Consider the following 16,631-nt stretch of genomic DNA (forward strand, 5'->3'; position numbering starts at 1 on the left):
ATGGTTTAAAGTCCTGGACACCCATTGGTCACGTGTATGACCCTGTTCATTGGTCACCACATGGTTGACCCCTGTTTGAATGCTCTCTCCCCTCAGAGACAATGAGCTGGACTACCTGGAGTTCCGCCTGTGGATCGGCTTGTGGTCGGCGTTCTACTGCCTGGTGCTGGTGGCCACCGACGCCAGCTACCTGGTGCAGTACTTCACCCGCTTCACCGAGGAGGGCTTCTCCTGCCTCATCAGCTTCATCTTCATCTACGACGCCTTCAAGAAGATGCTCAAGTTGGCCCACCACTACCCCATCAACGCCGACTTCACCATGGACTACGTCACGCAGTACGACTGCCTCTGCATGGCGCCCGCCGTGCTCGGTGAGAAAGTCACACACACACACACATATACAGGACTGTCTCAGAAAATTAGAATATTGTGATGAAGTTCTTTATTTTCTGTAATGCAATTAAAAAAACAAAAATGTCATGCATTCTGGATTCATTACAAATCAACTGAAATATTGCAAGCCTTTTATTCTGATTTATTGCTGATTATGGCTTACAGCTTAAGAAAACTCAAATATCCTATCTCTAAATATTAGAATATCATGAAAAAGTATACTAGTAGGGTATTAAACAAATCACTTGAATTGTCTAATTAACTCAAACACCTGCAAGGGTTTCCTGAGCCTTGACAAACACTCAGCTGTTATAAATCTTTTTTTTAACTTGGTCTGAGGAAATATTAAAATTTTATGAGATAGGATGTTAGAGTTTTCTTAAGCTGTAAGCCATAATCAGCAATATTAAAAGAATAAAAGGCGTGCAATATTTCAGTTGATTTGTAATGAATCCAGAATGCATGACATTTTTGTTTTTTAAATTGCATTACAGAAAATAAAGAACTTTATCACAATATTCAAATTTTCTGAGACAGTCCTGTATATATATCTATTAGTGATGCTCCGATTGATCAGTCGCCGATCATGATCGACCGATATTGGTAAAAATGGCTTGATCGGCCAAAAGCGCCGATCAAAAAAGCCGCTCACATGACGTAAATTAATTGCGTGACTTTCACCTGCCTCAACAGTAGAGCGGAGCTTGGCAGTAGCAAAATGACTTCTCCCGTCTGGAATGTTTTCAAATGTAGACGTAGTACTTCCAAAAAGCCGCGGACGGCCAGCAAAAGCGCTGCACGTGATGCCATGTCTCCCATCCCTCGCTGTGAGTGAGCGCTGCCTTGGGTGTTTTTTTCTCTGTTAATACAGTTAAATTCATAGTTAGTTTAATTTCTGCAAGTTGTGCACATAAAATAGGGGGGTATTGCGCTGAATGAATCCCAAAGGGATCTGTATGAAAGTTAGGAAATAGGTGAATGAAGATATTACGGCTGTAACATGAAGGTGGATCTGTCCCTTTAACTCCGTGCTGCGTTACGGAGAACATTCCATTTACCCGTTAACAACGGGAACCATTTGAAATGGGGAATGACTAAATGATGTGAACAATAATAATAATGAACCGGTGAATGATTAAAACCCGACATGAACTAATATCTATACTATATACTGTTGAGTGTTGACATGAAACAGACTAACCGCTGGTTGATAGAGGCAGCCTTTTAAACAAAGCGAACTGCTAGATTATAGATAAAAGATTACCATTCCCCTGCCATTCTGTGATCAGCAGTCATCGGCAATCGGCCGATAAAGATTTTATTGATCGGTAATCGGTGATCGGCCCAAAAATGCTGATCGGAACATCTCTAATATCTATATAGATATATATATCTATATAGATATATATATGAGCAGCTGACACATCTCCGAGTCTCCTGTCTCTCCTTTCCATTTTCTTGACACCGGATCATCCGATGACTTCACATTGAGTCGTGTTTCGCCCAGAGGCCGAGAGGAAGTGCAGCGTTTGGTGCGAGCTCTCGAAGATATGCTCGGCCTAGTAATCAGTAAAGCATCATACACAGGGAGTGAGTAAGAGAGGGAGTGATGGAGTGAGGGAGGGCGAGAGAGGGAGTGAGGGGGGGGGGGGTGTGAGTGAGGGGTGAGTATGGGGGTGAGGGGTGAGTAAGGGGGTGAGGGTGTGAGTGAGGGGGTGAGGGGTGATGTGTTTTCTCCAGGCCGTGACGCTGCTGTGTTGGTATCAGTGGCGTTGGTGACGTTGTTTGAATGTTTCACGTTCTGCATTCATACTGAAAATCAAGACCAAGCGATCTGTTGCCCTTCTGCTCCACGGGAGCTTTCTGTCCTCCCAGAGTCGCCTCAGGACACCTGCGTTACCGTTTGACAGGTGTACTGACAGGTGCCACTGTGCCAGAGCGGGTCACGCCCCAAACACAGAAGACCCTGTAACGGTCTCTGATAATAGTCCAATCACGTGAAATAAGAAACGATGTCATTGGCTAGGGCGCCCGAAGATTCACCTTTCATCCGCCAATGAGAAGCTGTCCTTGCCGCAACGACCGTGAAATGTTTGCTCGCTGCCGTACACACACGTTCGGCCGGCGCCCGTAAAGGGGGAGGCGCTTTTCTCAGTGATGATGAATGGCGATATATTATATTTGGTCACATTTAACTTAAGTGGTTGTTGACAGAATTTTAAGAGGGGCGGCGCCCTAGCGCCCTCTATTGACGCACCGCCACTGGTCGGTATAATCTGTCTGAGGCGTCGCGTTGAGCTCAGAGCGTCAGAACGCTCACTGAGCCTCAAGAGTTCCTGAAGAGTTCCAGAGCGTCGCCTCCTCAGGAAGATGTTTGTCACATGATTGTAATAATCCGTGTTTTTTGTTATGTTTTCAGAGAACAGTTCAGACGTGGGAGATCTTCTGGAAGGTTCTTCAGACTGGATCTGGAACGCCACTTACCTGGTGAGGTCACGAGAGAGAGAGATTCACTTTATTTAAATCATCGTTGACACTCTCCTCTCGGTATCCCCCCCCCCAGCCGATGAACGCCACGTGGTCGTCGCTCTCCAGGACGGACTGCCTGAAGTTCAACGGGGAGCTGGTGGGCAAGGCCTGCGACTTCGTGCCCGACATCGCGCTCATGTCCTTCATCCTCTTCCTCGGCACCTACACCTGCTCCATGGGCCTGAAGAAGTTCAAGAACAGCCAGTTCTTCCCCACCACCGTGAGGCGGCCATTTAAATGTCAGGGGGATGGGGGGGGGGATTATGTGTCCGGCAGCTTGTCAAGTGTGTGTGTGTGTGTGTGTGTGTGTCAGGTGAGGAAGCTCATCAGTGACTTCGCCATCATTCTGGCCATGCTCATCTTCTGCGGGGTGGACATGCTGGTCGGAGTCGAGACGCCCAAACTCATCGTGCCCACCGAGTTCAAGGTGAGGCCCTCGGGGCCCTCGAGGCCACGCCCCCTTTTATTTTGGGCCGTCACTTCGCGAAACAAAAAGACGAGATTCCAGTAGACGTGAAGTCAATGTGACGAGTTCTTCTTCTTCTTCTCCCTCTTCTTCTTCTCTTCCTCCTTCTTCTTTTCCCTTCTTCTTCTCCATCCTCCTTCTTCATCTCCCTCTTTCTTCTCTTCCTTCTTCTTCTTCTCTTTCTTCTCCCCCTCCTTTTTCTTGTCCTTCTCTTCCTCCTTCTCCCCCTTTTTCTTTTTCTTCTTTATCTCCCCCCCCCTCCTCCACAGCCCACGAGTCCTAAGCGTGGCTGGGTGGTGCCCCCCTTTGGGGGGAACCCCTGGTGGGTGTACCTGGCCTCGGCTCTTCCGGCCCTGCTGGTCACCATCCTGGTGTTCATGGACCAGCAGATCACGGCGGTGATCGTCAACCGGAAGGAGCACATGCTGAAGGTGAGACACGTTCACACACCTGCTTATTTAATTTTAAATAATTAATATGCTTTTTAAAATGAAAGACGCTCAAAATATAAGCCTACATACGCTCGGGCGCTAATTTTCCATGCTGCAAGTGAACGCACCTTAACTGAAACGACATGAATGTTTATTCTTTTAATCTAAACTATTGTCTCTCTTTCATTTGTGTCATTTACGGTTATTTACTGTATGCTTTGGAACTCACATTTTTTGTTTAAATATGACATTTGATCAGTTAAAAAAAAAAAAATTTGGTCATGGGTATTTGGTTTAAAGTCCTGAATTTGTGCGTCGGCAAGAAATAAAAAAGTTTATTGGCCGTGAAAGAGTTTTTTCTTCTTTCTGTTGGTTCTGGCTTGATTTATGTGAAGTGAGGATTCTCATGAATTTCCCACAATGCACTGCAGTCTGTACTAACCGCCATGTGCCTTCACACCATCGTTGCATATCGTTGTTATTCTTCTCGCATTGGTGAGAGATGTTTCCCAGGAAAACGACTGAACACGGTTTTTCGCCGCAGATATTGAGCAATGATTCCTCCCCTGTGTTTGAGCATACACACATGTGACCTTTGACCTTTTGTGTTTGTTGTGCCAGAAAGGGGCGGGCTACCATCTGGACCTGTTCTTGGTGGCCCTGTTGCTCATCGTGTGCTCGTTCATGGGTCTGCCGTGGTACGTCGCCGCCACCGTCATCTCCATCGCGCACATCGACAGCCTGAAGATGGAAACAGAGACGTCGGCGCCCGGAGAGCAGCCCAAGTTCCTGGGCGTGAGGTAAGACTCAGAATCACTATTAACAAGACAATATCGAAAAAGCCCAAATCAAATTTAAAAAAAACTCAAATTTACATATTTTAAATGGTAATTGTTCTCGTCTTTAAACCACTCAAAGCGCTTTAACATCATGTTGGTAACAAATATATATTATTATGTATATATATAATATATACAGATATAAATAATATATATAAATTATATATATACATTATATATATAAACGTATATATATTAATTACATATGTACATATATAAATATTATATATATATAATTTAAAATATGTATATTTATATTTTGTTTAAATATATATATAACGATATAACTGAAATAAACCGATATAAAACTGGCATAAACTGATATAAAACAATATATAACTGAAATAAACTGATATAAAATTGGTATGAACTAACATAAAACGATATAAAACGGATATACAACTGGCATAAACTAATCGTATCTTTGAGTTTAAGCGTTTAAAAGAGAAAAAATATTACTTTGAAAGTTCTCTGCAGTCCATTGGTGACTCCGTGTTCTTGTTTTCTTTGGTAGACGTTGGGACACGTTGTGACTCTCTTCCTGTTGTAGAGGTTGAGTGTGTTTGTCCTCCAGAGCCTCCCGATGGGTCAGCTGTGAGCTGAACTAACAACTCTTAAAACTCCTTGAACCCCGGACCGATGTCGAGGTGGTTTCTTCTAAAACTGAGATTTAAGGAAATTAAGAAATCTACACCATCTTTTCTTTTGAGTTTCTTAGTTTGGGGCAAAAGAAGCAAAAACAAATGTTCAAAAAAGTGAAATTAAAGCGAGCAGCCATGCATAAGTGTTTCTTCTTGGTCCTGTGCAGAGAGCAGAGGGTCACCGGCATCATCGTGTTCATCCTCACAGGACTGTCTGTCTTCATGTCTCCGATTCTGAAGGTCTTTATACTCTTTGATCTTTTCTGAATGACTCATTTAAAGTCTCTTTTCTTACTGTCGGAGAAACGAGACTAAATAAATAACCCTTTTATTCTGTATCGACCTGTACACAGTTGGGCACGGTGCGTGTGTGTTGAGGTCAGAGGTCAACTGGATTTGAGTATAGATTGATTGATTCCTAAATGTACACATTTACTTTTTTAAATTTGAGTATTTAGGTAAAATTCAAGGTAGTTAACCTTATTTATGTTGTAATTATACACGTGTGTTTAGATATATGTATATATTAGGGTTGTGAAACGATTAACATTTTTAATCAGGTTAATCACAGGTTTCTGTGGATTAATCATGATTAATCACATATATACATTTACAGGGCTCTCAAGACAGGCAAGAGCTCCGAGAAGAGTTGTTGACGGGGGGGGGGGGTGCGAGTGACTTTTCATTGCTCGGTCCCGATGCGCGCAGACCGGCATCGGAACTCTGCGGCGACCGCGATCGACATATTGAACACCCCTGCATTAAAACATTAAAGAGCCAAGAGTTTTTTTCAGCGTGAGAAATACGATGTGTGGCGGGAGTGCGTGAGTTAAGACCGAAATGCGTGAGTCTCACGCTCAATGCGTGACACTTGAGAGCCCTGCATTTATACACAGGGGGGCACATAACTTGCTCACCAGTGCGCGCGCCAGCATCGGAGCTCTGCCGCGCGAGCCGAGAGAAGAGTTGTTGACGGGGACGGGGGACGGGGGGGGGGGTTACTTTTTTTCGTCCCGATGTGCGCGCACACGCCGGCATCCGAGCTCTGCGGCGCGCGAGACGGAGATCGGAGTCGCGTAAACACGACACGTAGAGACAGAATGACATGCTGCTGGTTCGAGACGACCAACAACAGACGGATTGGAAGCTCATTCTGCGCATGCGTTAAATGCGTTAGAAAAAACCCCCAAATGAATCCTGTAAGTTAACGCGTTATTTTTCACAGCACTAGTATATATATATATATTTAATATATTATATATATATATTATTATATATATATATAATATATGTATATATTTAATATATTATATATATAACATTTATATATATATTTAATATATTATATGTATATATTTTATATATTATATATACATATATTTATTATTTATAATTTGTAAAAATATATTATCTATATATATTTAATATTTTACATATATATCGATATATGTATAATAACAACCTAAATATTGTAAACATGTCTATAGACAGGGGTGCACATAACTTTTTCAGTGAGTTACTCAGGTGAGTACCGGGAGATGGTGTTTGGTACTTACTCCATGTCAGCTTTTGTGACGTCCACCTACAGGGGGGGGGGTTTGAAAGTGATTTTATTTTTTCCCGCCGCGCGAGACGGAGAGCCGAGAAGTGTTGACGCGACACGTAGAGACAGAAATTACATGTTGCTGTGTAGAGACGATCAACATCAGATCGGTCAAGTACGCAAAGGCGCGAAGTAACACAAGTGGCATTACGCATTGTTGATTATCTTCGCGCATGCGTACCTGCATACCAGTTATGTGCACCCCTGTCTATAGAACCTTTGTCATCCAATTCTTAGTTTATATATATATATATATATAATATTTTAGCTGATAGTGACCTCATTAAGGTCCTCTCAGCCCCTTCATCATCTTGTTGTAACTCTAACATCCAGTGTCGGTCATCAAGGTTAATTCAAGATGACAGCTCTGCTTTAAATGATTACATCATGAACTGAAACTCTCCTCTCCGTTAAAGTTCATCCCGATGCCGGTGCTGTATGGAGTCTTCCTGTACATGGGAGTGGCCTCTCTCAACGGAGTGCAGGTAAATGATGCATGTCATATATTTTATTATTTAAACTTAGTACTGAGCTGCTCCTCTGATGTTCTCGTGCCTCTGGCCTCCAGTTCATGGATCGTCTGAAGCTGCTCCTGATGCCAGTCAAGCACCAGCCCGACCTGGTCTACCTGAGGCACGTCCCCCTGAGGAAGGTCCACCTCTTCACCTTCATCCAGATCCTCTGCTTGGCTCTGCTCTGGATCCTCAAGTCCACCGTGGCCGCCATTGTTTTCCCCATCATGGTGAGAGACATTCGCCAACATTAGTATTGGAAATACTTTATATTTAAGTATGTATATATATTATTATTATTTTTAATTATTTTAATACAACATTTGTATAATATATATCTATATATATATTTAATTATATAATATACATATATTTACTAGGGCTGTGAAACGATTACAAATTTTAATCGGGTTAATCACAGGTTTTTGTGGATTAATCATGATTAATCACATATTACCGATATTCTCGGTATATTTTGTGAGAACATAGAGATTTATGACAAAAGACGGATATATACATTTATACATTCTTCTATACAATGGTGCTGCAACTCAGCAGTTATTTAGCAGTTTTCTTCCATATGGAACATTAATACATCTTCATCCTAAACAGAATGTTTAACCCTCCTGTTACCTTTCGGGTCAATTTGACCCCATTCAATGTTTAATGTCGGTGTTCTTTGGGGTCAATTTGACCCCAGGCTGTTTTTCACTGTGTCAAACATATAAGAAATATCAACTTTTTTATTTATTTAAAGGGCTATGTAGTCAACAAAAAAACATAAAGTACCTCACACTTAAACTTGGGAAGCAATATTAATTCTAATAATTTTCTGGAGGTTTTAATTGCTGGGGTCAAATTGACCCCGAGGGTAAAATATGTTAGTAAATGTAAAGGTAACAGGAGGGTTAAACAGAACATGTTTCTCTTGTTTGTCAACCATTAACTCCACCATGATACAATCTAAAGGCCTCTAGTCTTCCTCTAGCAGCTGCTGAGGCAAACTGACTGTGTGGGTTTTCTTCATGAACTGGGCCGTGATGAAAGGGACGGCGGGACACCGCTGCAAAGCTGAAACCTCACCGGCCAGGACACGGGACAGATTGACAAGTGATTTTTTTTGCTCGGTCGATGCGCGCGCACGGAGCTCTGTGGCGCGCGAGACGGAGGTCGATAAGTGTTAACGCAACGCGAAGAGACAGAAATGACATGCTGCTGTGGAGATACGATCAACAACAGACGTTTAGTTTAATAAAAGAACAAAGACGTGCTCTAGAGAACATGTCAGGGGGCGGGCCAATCTTTTTAATGTCATGCGATCTACCGACACTACGACGCGATCGACTGGCAGGTCGCGATCGACGTGTTGAGACCCTGATCTACAGGAAGTAAAAGTCGTAACAAGGTTTCCGTAGGTGAACCTGCGGAAGGATCATTACCGATGAACAGACCGTCTGCATGAGAGCGGACAGAGTTCAGATTGAAGTGGTGTATTGGAAGCTCATTTTGCAAGTGACTTTTTTTTCGTCCCGACGACCAACAACAGAGGATTGGAAGCTCATTCTGCGCATGCGTTAAATGCGTAAAAAAAAACAACTAGTTAAACCTGTAATTGAATTAACTGAGTTAACGCGTTATTTTTCACAGCACTAATATTTACATAATATATTTATATATATATTTAATTATCATGATTCTACTAAAAGGTTATCAGTATATATATATATATAATTATCATGACTTTTTGAAGGTTACCAGTATTTAGTTTCTATGAGTGTGTTTAGAAATAGATCAGCAACACCTCCTCATTGTAAACACTGAGCAATACCTCCTGCGGCCACCTGATGGCGCTCTGAGGCTCACCGTCCTCATTAACCAAACGTCCTCCCCCCTGCGTGCAGATCCTCGCCCTGGTGGCCGTCAGGAAGGCGATGGACTACATGTTCTCGCAGCACGAGCTCAGCTTCCTGGACGACATCATCCCCGAGAAGGACAAGAAGAAGAAGGAGGACGAGAAGCACAAGAAGAAGAAGAAGAAGAATAGCAGCATGGACAGCGACGCTGAGGACGTGAGGACGCTTCTTAACGGCTCGTTCTTCTTCTGGCTAATCAACAGCCGGGTCTATAGGAGCTCTATAGGAGCTCTAAAGTAGGTCCATAGGAGGTATATATGAGGTCTATAGAAGGTATATAGGAGGTCTATAGGAGGTCTAGAGGAGATATGTTACGGGTGATTTATAAACTTAATTGGATTAATCCTTGTTTTTAGAGGTTTAGGCACACAGAGAGATGGAGGTCACGCTGGAGGTCAAGGTCTTCATGGGTCCGCTTGTTGTCCTGGATAAATATTCTATTGGGGGAATGGATTCGGTTTCCTGTTTGGTTTACAGCGTTTCTCCTTTTTTTTATTCACTCAAACTTGCAGGAACTGTTGGTTTGTTTTTGTTGTCCACTAGGGGGCAGCGCTGAGCTGTGAGTCAACACTCACATTGACACTCGCATGGACACTTATTCTAATTTAACTACGGTCAATGAGACACTTTGGCTTTACAATCTGTACATGTACAACGTCTCTGACCTTTGACTTCATAGGAACAACTCCCAAGAAATATAAAAAATTAAAGAAACCTTCAGGACAGAATGCATTTTTTAAAAACATTTTAAAAGTGTGACTCCTTTCGAGCCACTCGGGCATCGCAGAGTCTACGTGATGTGAGGTAAATAACCAATCGGTGTGGAGGCCGTCCTCAGGTCCATGTGTCCCTGTCTCAGTGTGTGTGTGTGTGTGTATGTGTGTGTGTGTGTGTGTGCGTGTGTGTCTCACCAACAGTCCGACTACCCTTACAATGAGAAAGTCCCCAGCATTAAGATCCCCATGGACATGATGGAGCAGGAGCCTTTCTTAGGCGGCACGGCCTCTGACAGTGAGTAGAGCCGCCACTAGGGGGGAGGAGACGCCACGCCTTCCTCTGGATGCTCAATTGACTCCTTGCTCTGCTTCCTCATTCCTCGTCTCCTCGTTGGCCTTTAACTAACCGCGATGCGACTAACGTTCCTTCTTTCACGTTCCTTCTTTCACGTTCGCTTTTTTGTTCTTAAATGTTGTTCTCTCCTTTTAAACATTTTTTTCTTCTTCTTTTCTTTTGGTTTTAATAACTTTGTAACTTCTCTCTGGCCCGGATCGAAGCTGCTGGTCGTCGTGCCGTCTGGTTGTCGTGGCAACGTGCACGCACACTAACGGACCTGTTTGATGTATACACACTCCTTCCTCTGGATTCTCACTTGACTCCTTGCTCTGCTTCCTCATTCCTCGTCTCTAAGAGTCCGCGTTGGCCTTTCACTTACGACTAACGTTCCTTCTTTCTCCTTCTCTCTCTTTATTCTTACATATCTCTCTCCATTTTTTTTTCTTTGAGTTAGTGATGCTGGGATTTTATTCGTCTTTTTAATTTGTTTGTATTTTTTTAACTTCTCTCTTGCTGGATCGAAGCTGCTCCTCATGCTGTTTGGTTATCGTGGCAACGTGCACACATACTAACGGACCTGTTTGTTTGTTTGTTTTCTTCCTCCACAGGAGAGAAGTCCCCGTCGTTTCTCGACCGACACACATCGTGCTGAGAAGCTTTGCTACTACCGAGACACCCGGTCGTCCAGGTGAGACGAGCGAGATGGGGGGGGGGGTGGTATTTGAAAGCGGGTCATTATCTCGCTTTATCAAAGTTGGGGGACAAACGACGGCTCCTGCAGGTTTGGTGCACACACACAAAAAAAATTCTATTCAGTTTATTTGTATAGCCCAATTTCACAAATTACAAATTTGTCTCGGAGTACTTTACAATCTGTACACATAGACATCCCTGCCCCAAAACCTCACATCGGATCAGGAAAAACTCCCAATTAACCCTTCACGGGGAAAAAGGGAAGAAACCTTCAGGTGAGCAACAGAGGAGGATCCCTCTCCAGGATGGACAGATGCAATAGATGTAATGTGTACAGAAGGACAGATTTAGAGTTTAAATACATTCAATGAATGTGACAGAGTGTATGAATAGTTCATAGTAGGCATATTCCACGATGGAGACCTCCACGATCCATCAGGCAGATGGAGGTAGAGAGGAGGAGTGGGCGGAGTCTCAACAGGACAGTGGCGTAGTTGGTAGCAGGAATTCCACGATCCAGACCTCCACGATCCATCAGGCAGATAGGATCTATGCCGTCTCATAGGGTCTGATGACCCCATGAGACGTGAAGTCAGAAGGACTCCGGGGAGAAAGCAGAGTTAGTAACGTGTGATTGAGAGATGAAAATTCATCCATAAGGAGAGAGAAAAGAGGAGAGAGGTGCTCAGTGCATCCTAAAACGTCCCCCAGGAGCCTATAAGCCTATAGCAGCATATCAAGGGGCTGGACCAGGTGAACCTGATTCAGCCCTAACTATAAGCTCTGTCAAAGAGGAAAGTCTTAACCCTTGTGTTGCCTTAGGGTCATTTTGACCCGAATCAATATTACACCCTCCCCCCGCCTTAGGATTAATTTGACCCCATTCAATGTTTAATGTCGGTGTTCTTTCGGTAGTCAACAAACAAACATAAAGTGCCTCACACTTAAACTTGGAAAACAATATTAATTCTAATAATTTTCTGGAGGTTTTAATTGCTGGCGTCAAATTGAACCCAAAGGGTAAAATATGTAAGTAAATATAAAGGTAACAGGAGGGTGAAACATTGAATCGGGTCAAAATGACCCAAAGGCGGGGGGAGGGTGTAATATTGATTCGGGTCAAAATGACCCTAAGGCAACACAAGGGTTAAGTCTACTCTGAAATGAGGTGACTGTGTCTGCCTCCAGGACTGAAGGTGGAAGCTGGTTCCATAAAAGAGGAGCTTGATAACTAAAGGCTCTGGCTCCCATTCTACTTTTTAAGACTCTAGGACAGGGGTTGGGAACCTATGGCTCTTCCGCAGTGGCGGCTGGTGAATTTGGGGGGGGGCGCAGTTGGGCGACACGGTTTAAATAGCACTCAACAATGAGAAGAAAAGAGGTTTTGAGTAGAATATTGTAAAAAAACAAAGCTTTATTTAAAGAACACAGCGTGCTCAACACTGTCCAATAACAACTATCAACACACTGTAACTTTGGGCATGAGAGGTTCAGAGCAGCTTTAAGAAACATTGGGTTGGGTTTCAGAGGTTTACAAAATAAAAGAGTTTCACCCTCACATGAAAGAGGTTCAGAGCAGAATAGAGTCAGAAAGAGATCACATGTTACATTGGGTGTTTGACAGAGTAGACCCACTACTGTAAAGAAAAGTAGCCTCCTCTCTTTAAAGTTGGCAAACGTCTCCATAACTCTCTGGTTAAAGTCAATCATGTCTGTGACCAGCCTGCTTCCATTATTCTGGAGGGAATGTGTCTGTTTTTCAGAACTTCTTTTCGTTGTGTTTTCGATGCCAGTTCGGTCTCCTTCTGCTGCTCTGCTCTGCAAACAGGGTTAGCTTCATGCTGTTAGCTCGTTAGCTTCATGCTGTTAGCTAGATAACTGCAGCAAGATTTGTGCTTTACACTTGTCTGAAGCTCTTTAGATCCCTCCCCCCGTTGTAATCCAGAGAGTTTCAGTCCCAGGACTTTGGAACAACAGACAGGGGAAACTAAACAGCGCATTACTCACTGAGCTCCAGCTAACAGCTCCGTTAGCAACCTGCTCGCGTAGCTCCGTGGAGCTCTCTGGCTGAGCGAACGATACCGGTCTCTGATTGGCTGAATAGTCCAACCACGTGAAATAAGAAACGATGTGATTGGCCAGGGGCGCAAATTTTTGCGCCCCAAGATTTACGTTTCATCCGCCAATGAGAAGCTGTCCTTGCCGAAACGACCATGAAATGTTTGCTCACTGCCGCACACACACGTTGGGCCGGCGCCCCGAAAATGGGGAGGGGCTTCTCTCCGTGATGATGAATGGCGATATGTTATTTTTGGTCACATTTAACTTAAGTGGTTGTTGACAGGCTTACGGTCTCCCACACACATTTAGCGTGTCAACACGGTATATTTACTTTTTAAATGATTTGGTATATAATGTTTTTTGACAGTATATATTATATTTTTTTCATTTTTTTTTCATCTCAACATTTTAAGAGGGTCGGCGCCCTCTATGGACGCACTGCCACTGCTCTTCCGGTGACGGCATATGGCTCCCAGACAATTTTGAGTTGAAAAAAAAGAATCTCCGCCCGCCCCCCTGTAATTTTCTCTATCGCGCCAGATTACAGCAGAAGTAATTTAAGGTCCCTTTTCTTAAAGACGTCTTTGTTCTTTTATTAAACTAAACGTCTGTTATTGATCGTCTCTACACAGCAGCATGTCATTTCTGTCTCTACGTGTCGCGTTAACACTTCTCGGCTCTCCGTCTCGCGTGCCGCAGAGCTGTGTGTGCGCGCATCGGGACGGAGCAAAAAATAAAGTCACTCCCCCCGGAACCCAAAGACTTTGGTTCCCCGGACGCTGCCCGGCGGGTCATGGGAATAACGCCGCCGGATCGCGAGTTGGCATCGTTTATGGTCGGAACTACGACGGTATCTGATCGTCTTCCAACCTCCGACTTTCGTTCTTGATTAATGAAAACATTCTTGACAAATGCTTTCGCTTTCGTCCGTCTGGCGCCGGTCCAAGAATGTCACCTCTAGCGGCTCAATCCGAATGTCCCCGTCACTTTCATCATGGCCCCAGTTCATGAAGAAAACCCACAGTCAGTTTGCCTCAGCAGCTGCTAAAGGAAGACTAGAGGCCTTTAGATTGTATCATGGTGGAGTTAATGGTTGACAAAAAAGAGAAAACATTTCTGTTTAACCATTCTGTTTAGGATGAAGATATATTAATGTTCCATATGGAAGAGAACTGCTAAATAACTGCTGAGTTGCAGCACCATTGTGAATTAAAAAAGAATGTATAAATGTATATATCCGTCTTTTATCATAAATCTTTATGTTCTGACAAAAATATACAGAGAATATCGGTAATATGTGATTAATCATGATTAATCCACAGAAACCTGTGATTAATTTGATTAAAATTTTTAATCGTTTCACAGCCCTAATTTATATCAATATATATATTGATATAAATATATATATATTGATAAAGATATATATATATGTATACATAAACATATTTTCATAAATATATATATATATATACATAAACATATTTTCATAAATATATATATTTATATTAATATATATATTTATCAAAAAATATATATATTTATATAATGTTATATATATTCATATATATATATAAATGTCCACCTTCTATCTTACCACTGTCCCATTGTGTTGCAGTCCTGAGACGAGTCCTCTGAGTCCTCTGAGTCCTCTGAGTCCTCCGAGTCTTCTGAAGTCCGTCCCTCAGATCAGAATCGACATGGAGCCCGACACCGACAACTCCTTCTACTGGAAGAGCCGAGGGTCCGAAACGTCTCTGTAGAGCATCAGCCCCCCGCAGCGCCGCAACACGGCTTTTTACTTTCTTTTTTAATTGAACAAAATATTATTTCTAACTCCAAATGAAAAAAAGACTTTGTTCTGAATAAGTCACGAAGAAAAAACAAACTACTCGGAGTCGATAACACAAGGAAAACTTTCTTTTTTCTAACAATGAAACCGTTTTAAAACCATTTCTTTGCTCACAATCATGTATTCGGTACTTTTGCTCATAAACGTAGCTCCTCCCACATTCACTGGTAAAAGCTGCAGCTCTCTCTGACCTCGCATGAACTCCCCCTGCTCCTAAACAACAAACAAATATATATATATATATATATATATGCATAAACAAATACCATCTGTGGTAATTTTTTATATAAAGTGATTTACTCTAATAACATTTTCCTGTAGCAGGAAAATTATGGTTAAATTTTTTTTAATAGCTCTACCTCTTTTAGATTAAAAGCTTCTTATGAACAAACGCTACATGTTGATTTTTGGCGCAGCATGTTTTTTTTGTTGATATTTTCACTTCTAGTTATTTGAAGTTAATTAACAGCAGCATATTTGTATGTGCAAATGAGGTAAATATTTTTATTATCACTTTTTTGATGCATTTGTTTGTTGATCGCTTCACTTCTCTTTCTAATTTCCTGAATTCTTTGTTTCACATGTTCACTTCAATGCTTTTGTTACTCTTTTAAATTAAATCATTTAATCTTTTTTTTGTATGATTATTGTTGGTAACTTTTTATTAAGTCCTCTTTGTTTTCTCCCTCTCTCTTTGCTGAACGATAATCAGCTAAATGTAGCATCTCACCAGGAATTTCTATCATATTATACAAATATTCATATAATAATGTGCTGCACGAACTACTGAACCTCAGTGACTTATAGGAAGCGACAACCACTCTCTCTAGTGACCTCCTGGGGGCGACTCCTCTGGTTGTATAGAAGTCTATGCATCATGTGTTAAAGCTGCATTCTCTCTCCTGACCACCAGGAGGTGACTCCTCTGGTTGTATAGAAGTCTATGCTTCATGTGTTGGAGTTGCATTCTCTCCTGACCACCAGGGGGCGACTCTTCTGGTTGTATAGAAGTCTATGCATCATGTGTTTAAGCTGCATTCTCTCCTGTCCACCAGGGGGTGAGTTTATGGTCTCAATCATCATTCTACAACGATGTTCACTGGGTTTAATTTACGGAATAAACATGGATGTCGTTTGTTTGTGATTAACTTTCTTTAGAAACGGGGTGTAAATGTTTATTTTAGCATTTATATATTTTTCAAATAAAACACGATTCTCACACAGTGACGTTTTGTTCTCTTCTCAGTCCGATGAAGAGCAAAGAAACAATTAACTGGACTACACAGTCAAAGAAATACTTAGAAATAAATAAATACTATTAACTGCGAACTACTTCAATGAAGCGTTTATCAATGGATAGAAAAATAAATAAAACATTTGCAATTATTTAAGCAAAGATATCCAGTTACAAACTCTTCATGTTTCATTGTTTTATGTGATTTTCTTACTAATTTATAGCTCAAAAGATGAATTAATTAACATAGAAAATAATCAATAATTAAATTAATCGTTGGTTTAAGAGTCCTGGTGATGCAGTTTGACTATATTATATATTACTGTATATAACTATATTATTATGACTGACTGTTAGAAATACAGATTCAATATTCTATAAAAAACAATTGATTAATAGATCCACAGAATATTG

The 16,631-nt window shown here is 42.0% G+C and overlaps 1 protein-coding gene across 12 annotated transcripts in view; it reads left to right on the plus strand.

The window, feature by feature from the left end:
- The window catches only part of slc4a4a (solute carrier family 4 member 4a), a 63,508-nt gene extending 47,301 nt beyond the window's left edge, over positions 1-16,207 (plus strand). For 6 of the 12 annotated variants that reach the window (XM_056420033.1, XM_056420036.1, XM_056420037.1 and 3 more), the window contains 12 exons: positions 97-371; positions 2,813-2,880; positions 2,957-3,142; positions 3,236-3,349; positions 3,658-3,819; positions 4,441-4,619; positions 5,467-5,539; positions 7,319-7,387; positions 7,471-7,644; positions 9,316-9,483; positions 10,989-11,068; positions 14,750-16,207. In XM_056420033.1, the coding sequence (XP_056276008.1) occupies positions 97-371; positions 2,813-2,880; positions 2,957-3,142; positions 3,236-3,349; positions 3,658-3,819; positions 4,441-4,619; positions 5,467-5,539; positions 7,319-7,387; positions 7,471-7,644; positions 9,316-9,483; positions 10,989-11,068; positions 14,750-14,894 (1,693 nt within the window). In that variant the 3' untranslated portion in view covers positions 14,895-16,207. Of the gene's footprint in view, positions 1-96; positions 372-2,812; positions 2,881-2,956; positions 3,143-3,235; positions 3,350-3,657; positions 3,820-4,440; positions 4,620-5,466; positions 5,540-7,318; positions 7,388-7,470; positions 7,645-9,315; positions 9,564-10,244; positions 10,339-10,988; positions 11,069-14,749 lie in introns of all 12 variants that reach the window. The other 6 variants (XM_056420035.1, XM_056420039.1, XM_056420038.1 and 3 more) reach the window with 2 other exon arrangements.
- The last annotated feature ends 424 nt before the right edge of the window (positions 16,208-16,631 follow it).

Source organism: Pseudoliparis swirei, chromosome 7, assembly GCF_029220125.1.
Source record: "Pseudoliparis swirei isolate HS2019 ecotype Mariana Trench chromosome 7, NWPU_hadal_v1, whole genome shotgun sequence".
NCBI lineage: Eukaryota > Metazoa > Chordata > Actinopteri > Perciformes > Liparidae > Pseudoliparis > Pseudoliparis swirei.